Below are 6,000 nucleotides of genomic sequence, written 5' to 3'. Positions count from 1 at the left end.
AAAAAAATCACACTGCCAGACAGAATTCTATTAGAGGTGGACCACTTGCAGTAACATTACATTGCTTCTCTGATGGTTAAATTTAGCACAGAATCAAAGGAGAGCAATAAAGTCTAGGAAGTACTTATTTACATAGGATTGAGTCCAGAACATCTTGTGACACCATCTACATATGTTTTACTTGGAGAATAGTCTGAATTTCATATTACACGTTGAGCATTTCTAATTTGAAAACACAAAATCCTCAAAAATCTGAAATTTTTTGAGCATCAACATGACGCCTAAAGTAAATGCCATTTGGAATATTTCAAATTTCAGATTAGGAATATTGAACTGGTATGTATTCTGCAAATATTCCAAAAATCCAAAAAAATTCAAAACACTTCTGGTCCTAACCATTTTGGATAGGGGATAGTCAACCTATATTACATACAAGTAATACAGCAGGGGAAAAGCAGGGAGACTGCAGCATCTAAGTCTACTAAATTGGCCAGGATCATTCCTTAGTCTTCAGATACCTATTTATCAGGGTCTCATTAAATAAAGTTACTTGTCATGTTAGTTCAGCCTGGCCTGTGGCTGCAAACTCAAGGGCAAAGTTCTTAGGATTTTGAGATGCTCTTTATGCAACAATACTTCCATTTACTCTGTGTGTGTGTGTGTGTGTTGTGTGTGTGTGGAGAGAAAAGGGGGGCAATGGAGTGGAGAGTGGAACTACAATTTATTAAGCACCTATTATTACAAGCCAAGTAGGGTGTTAAGCATTTTCCTCGTGCCATTCCATTCAATACTCTTCGATCCTGAGGGAAAACGAACCCACTTAAAAAACAAAACAAAAGGTTTTAATGAGGATTGCATAAGACGTGCAAGGTCACCAGGGAGTTTACATGCAAGTGGGGAGACACAAAATAATACAACAAAAGTTCAGGTGTTCTGAGGAAAAAGAAGGGCAAGGGTAAGTGATGACAGTGGAGGAAGTTGGATTCAGGATAAAAAAATTTTAGACTCATTTTTTGAGGAAGGAACTGAGAACTGAGGATGACCTTACTATACAGCCATTTTAGTTAAGTGTTTCTTTAACTAGGAAAAGGCCCTGGGAAGACAGCCTCTCTACTATGCAAACCCAATTCCAATCTTGGGAGAGAATTTGCTGGTGGGACAAAATCAGGTTTTTCAAGAGATGCTTAAATGGTCAATTCTAATTATAACCATACTTGTCAAAAGGTGAAGCAAAGATGAAAGTTAAAAACTAAGAAGAAATTAAAATTCCCAAATCTGTCAACAAATCTCTAATTTTCTCTGCTACTTTAGGACTATAGTAATTAGCCATACCCTGAGAATCTACTTTACAAAATATATTCCTCTGACAGTCCCACTCTAACAATTTAATCTATCTTATGTAAGTTGGACAGGCATTTCAAGTACAAGAAACAGAATTCAAAACATGAAAACTGAGCCATCTATCACACACGGTGTCGGTTGGAGAAGCATATTGCTCAGGCTGCAGGGACATTTCATTTATTTAAATGTTTTTATTAAAAAAAATTAAAGACCTTCATGGCACAACTTCTTCCCAGCACAGTTATGTTTTAGTTATACCAATTACAATACAATTACAACCAATAAATCAAGGTGGGGAGGGTCTTCTGGCTTCAAACTTAAAAAAAAGCAGAGGAAGAGGGGAGGGACCACTTCAAACAAAGTTTAAAAATACTTTAAAAAATCTTTCAGAGTAATTGTCAACATAACTTTTTATGTTGGCCATTCCATTTCCTGCCATCTAAGCAATGCAGACACAGGCAGTGCTGAGAAATAAAGTGTCCCAATACAAGGTATACAGATGAGGTAATTTACAACAACACATAAGTTGTTACTCTGTAAACCCTTGCCTCCCCCCCACCCCCCACCCAATTGGGTCTTTTTTTTTTTTTTTTTCCTCTCTCCATGCTTCTGCAGTGACTCTAAGTAGCATTTTTTAAAACTTCTATTTATTTTAAAAGGCTCTTGGGTGGCACCTCAGAGTCCTCTGCATTCACCTTCGGTTTATTCCAAGGTCTGATGGGTGTAAGGAGGTCCAGCTGTCTGCAGCTCTCCGCATCAGCCTAAGCTACACCTAAATTTCCGAGCTACAAGGATAGGGTATGAAGTCTTGATTTACAACCCTCTCCCCACCTCAAAAGAAAGAACTCATTAGTTATAAGTGTCCTGTTCAAATCACAATCCAGTGCAAACATAATCACAAATTGCATCTCTGGCACATCTGGTGCTTTTAGCTTCTGCACAAATTCAACATGGTAACCCTCACAGCATTCTAGGGCATAAAAGGGTCAAGTACAATAAATATCCACTGTAAGTGGTCATAAGGAAGAAAATCACCCTGCCACACAGTCAGAATGTTTCCCCTTCAGCTCTCCCTATCGTTGAGAAGCGCTATAAAAGGAGGCTTCAGCGTCCTCTGAAGTTTACCATTATATTCACTAAAGCCACCACCTTGATAAAGTTACTAAAGCCAAGATGGGTTACAAAGTTAGGTAAGTTCATTAAATTCAACTCCCCAAACAATTACGTCTACCTATGATGCCTAGGCGAGAAAGGCCTGTGAATCTATAAAGGTAGAATGGGGAACTAAGATTTTAGGCCTTAAAATATGTTGGAAGAATTATTCCTAGTTCCCACAAGCAGCTACTGTAATGAAATTAACAGGAGAAAATACAGAGCTGATGGTTTTGCTATTGTGCTTAAAAAACTAGGCTTCCTCAGTGAAGCACCTGATAAACTTAGGTGGTTGGATTACAGTGGAAAGTCCACTTTACACACACACACAAACACACAAAAACTGGCGACTTTTTCCATCCCCAATCCCTGCACTGCTGAGACACAAAATGAGTTTTATGGCAAAGGATCCTTAATCCCCAAAGACGCTTTGGCTTGTGGTGCTTTTTTTTTAAGGCCTCTCTGCCCTGCCCGGTACCATGGGTCGAACGAGGGGTGTATAAAAATGGGGGCCTTGGGAAGCCTCCACGGTACAGGGCTGCAGGCCCCTCAGATGTGAACATGAGACACCCACCCAGCAAGACCTTTACACAGGGAACTTAAATCTAACCTTGATAAATAAAACCAAACGTTTATTTACACCAAATAATTCCAACACTGGATCTTTCACATATGAAGGACAAAGTATTATGTATATACACACAGCAAGGGGTGGCAGGGCTGTAACAAGAGAGTTTATAGTTTTCCCACAATTACAGGTCTACCATTTCAGCTTCAATGGAGATAGTGGCTCTGCTCCTACCTCTCAAGATACATTTACAAGACTGAGGAGCAGGTCTTCTCACTGGATGGCATGTAAGGGAAGGGGAAGGTCAGAGGAAAAGAAGGTAGAAAGCTTAAATGGAACTCAGTGTGGCCACATCTCCCATTAGCTCTAGCATGAAACCTGTACAGACAATGTTTGTTTCTTTTGTAAAAAGCAGTAAGTTATGCCCAGTAACTAAATGAATTCAAAATGGCCAAGACAAAGAAAACTGAGAAAGATTTTGCCTTCCCCCTCCTACCAGCTATGGAGCACAGCATGTTGGGAGATGAACAGGGAAAAGACCAAGGTAAGGAGCCTGGGAGGGAAGGTATCAACATTTTAAACTGAACTAAAACTAAAATTATAAATGAGTTGGATTTAGGGTTAGATCAATGAGACATGATTCTTACTGAACAGAAGTTTTTAGTATCTGTCTGCATGTTGGGTAGATTTTCAACATCTCGATGTAACTAAGACACACTTCCACGAGAGCCACCAGGATAACCCCACTGAAGCGCTTATGGAGTAAAGTGATGGAAGTGACCAGCAAGCAGTCCACTGCTCCTACAGATTGGGTCCTCCCTTCCTTCTTTCCTTGCTGCCTTTCTTCCTGCCTCCCCTGAGAAGCTACATTTTTGTAATCTCTGGAGAAGAGCACGAGATACCAACCCCCTAAAGTGTGGGATGGTGGAGGAACAATGGTGGGAATGGGAAGAAATCTCCACCTAAATGCAGCAGCCGGGATTGAGGCTGGTTTATCTTTGTTCTTTTGTGATGAGGAACTAAATTTGGGAGGGGAGAAAAAAAAATTTGTCCATGAAATATTCCACCTGCAGGTAATTTTTCAGGGAATCCCCTGAGTTATGAAAAGTTCGAGTTAAAAAAAAAAAAGAAAAAAGAAAATCAGCCTATTATAATTTTTTTTTTTATGACTGAACTACTATAAATCCACAAGCAACGGTTCAGACACGGTGCTTCTGAAGTGTTTCACCCCTCCCCGCCAGGCGCAAGCTGCATCAAGGAGAGGGTGGACTTCCCCACCTCTGCTCAGGCATCAGGAGACAGATAGGGCCGTTACTGCTGAGCGCCAGCGGCAGCTGGAACAGGCATCCCAAGGGGGTTGGCAGCAGCAATCACTGGTGAGCCTGCCAGAGGTCCAAGGGGTGAAGGGGTTGGCACTGAAGAAATCCCTGAAAGAAAAGAGCTGTCAGTGAGCCAAAGACACCAACCATGGCAATCTTACCAGTTTCTCATAGCACTCACTGCAAAAGGAACACAATAATTCTTTATTGAAGACTTCCTCTTAGATGGATTTTTACATATACTTCAAGTCTCATCCTCACAAATTCAAGTTAAAGTGGCAAGTCCTAATCAATTTAAGAGACAGGTAAAGAAATCTAGGCTTGGACAATTTAAGGATTTTGTCCAAAGTACACGATTAGCAAGTGGCAACCATGGTTGGATTCTAACCCAGGCCTGTTTAGGGCAGAGATGTCCACCCTGGTGACCAGTAGCCAACCACATGTGGCTGCTGAGCACTTGAAATATGGCTAGTGCAACTGAGGAACTACATTTTAAATTTTATTCAATTGTAATTAAATAGCCTCATGTGGCTAGTCACTACCATAATGAACAGCACAGGACCGCAGTCAAAGCTCATGTGCTCTTATACCATGCTGTCTTGATAGCTGGCAGCTTTCAAAATTACTGAAAGTCAATTTGAATGGCGAAAGAGCACTTTCTAAGATAAAACGGTGTTTTGGAATTTATTTCCATTCGATTTTTCCACCTCTCTCATCATGTTTGTGTGTGTGTGTGTGTGTGTGTGTTTGTGTGTACACACAGGTAATATATTCACATGGTTCAAAATACAAAAGGTTCAAAAAAGTATACAAAGGCCAGGTGCAGTGTCTCACGCCTGTAATGCCAGCACTTTGGGAGGCCACGCTGGGCATATTACCTGAGGTCAGGAGTTCAAGAACAGCCTGGCCAACATGGTGAAACCCCATCTCTACTAAAAATACAAAAATTAGCTGGGTATGATGGCGGGAGCCTGTAGTCCCAGCTACCTGGGAGGTTGAGGTGGGAGAATCGCTTGAACCTGGGAGGTGGAGGCTGCAGCGGCTGAGATTGTGCCACTGCACTCCAGCCTTGGCCACAGAGCAAGACCTTGTCTCAAAAAAAAAAAAAAATAAATAAATAAATAAATAATAATAATATATGAGAACATTATTATATATTCTTCTCCACTCCTGCTCTAATAATATATGAGAACATTATTATATATTCTTCTCCACTCCTGTTCTAATAATATATGAGAACATTATTATATATTCTTCTCCACTCCTCTTAGACATGGCTCTGCATCTCACTTTTTTTTTGAGTCAGAGTCTCACTCTCACCCAGGCTGGAGGGCAACGGTGCGATTTTGGCTCACTGCAACCTCTGCCTCCCAAGTTCAAGCGATTATCTTGCCTTAGCCTCGAAGTAGCTGGGATTAAAGGTGCCCACCACGATGCTCAGCTAATTTTTTGTATTTCCAGTAGAGACAGGGTTTCGCCATGCTGGCCAGGCTGGCCTCGAACTCCTGACCTCAAGTGTTCCACCTGCCTCAGCTTCCCAAAGTGCTGGGATTACACGCATGAGCCACTGCACCTGGCCCTGCATCTTGAGTTTTAAATTTCACATTATTATATTGGAGT

At 41.1% G+C, this 6,000-nt stretch overlaps 1 protein-coding gene across 2 annotated transcripts in view; it reads right to left on the bottom strand.

Annotated features, from left to right (window-relative positions):
* Nucleotides 1-3,104: 3,104 nt before the first annotated feature.
* CSNK2A1 (casein kinase 2 alpha 1) overlaps nucleotides 3,105-6,000 on the bottom strand; it is a 61,246-nt gene continuing 58,350 nt past the window's right edge. For both annotated transcript variants that reach the window (XM_054541466.2, NM_001132746.1), the window contains 1 exon segment: nucleotides 3,105-4,488. In XM_054541466.2, the coding sequence (XP_054397441.1) occupies nucleotides 4,373-4,488 (116 nt within the window). In that variant the 3' untranslated portion in view covers nucleotides 3,105-4,372.

This window comes from Pongo abelii, chromosome 21 (genome assembly GCF_028885655.2).
Source record: "Pongo abelii isolate AG06213 chromosome 21, NHGRI_mPonAbe1-v2.0_pri, whole genome shotgun sequence".
In the NCBI taxonomy this organism is placed as follows: domain Eukaryota; kingdom Metazoa; phylum Chordata; class Mammalia; order Primates; family Hominidae; genus Pongo; species Pongo abelii.
Note: the sequence above shows the minus strand (reverse complement) of the source record. Positions and strands in the feature narration are given on the sequence as shown.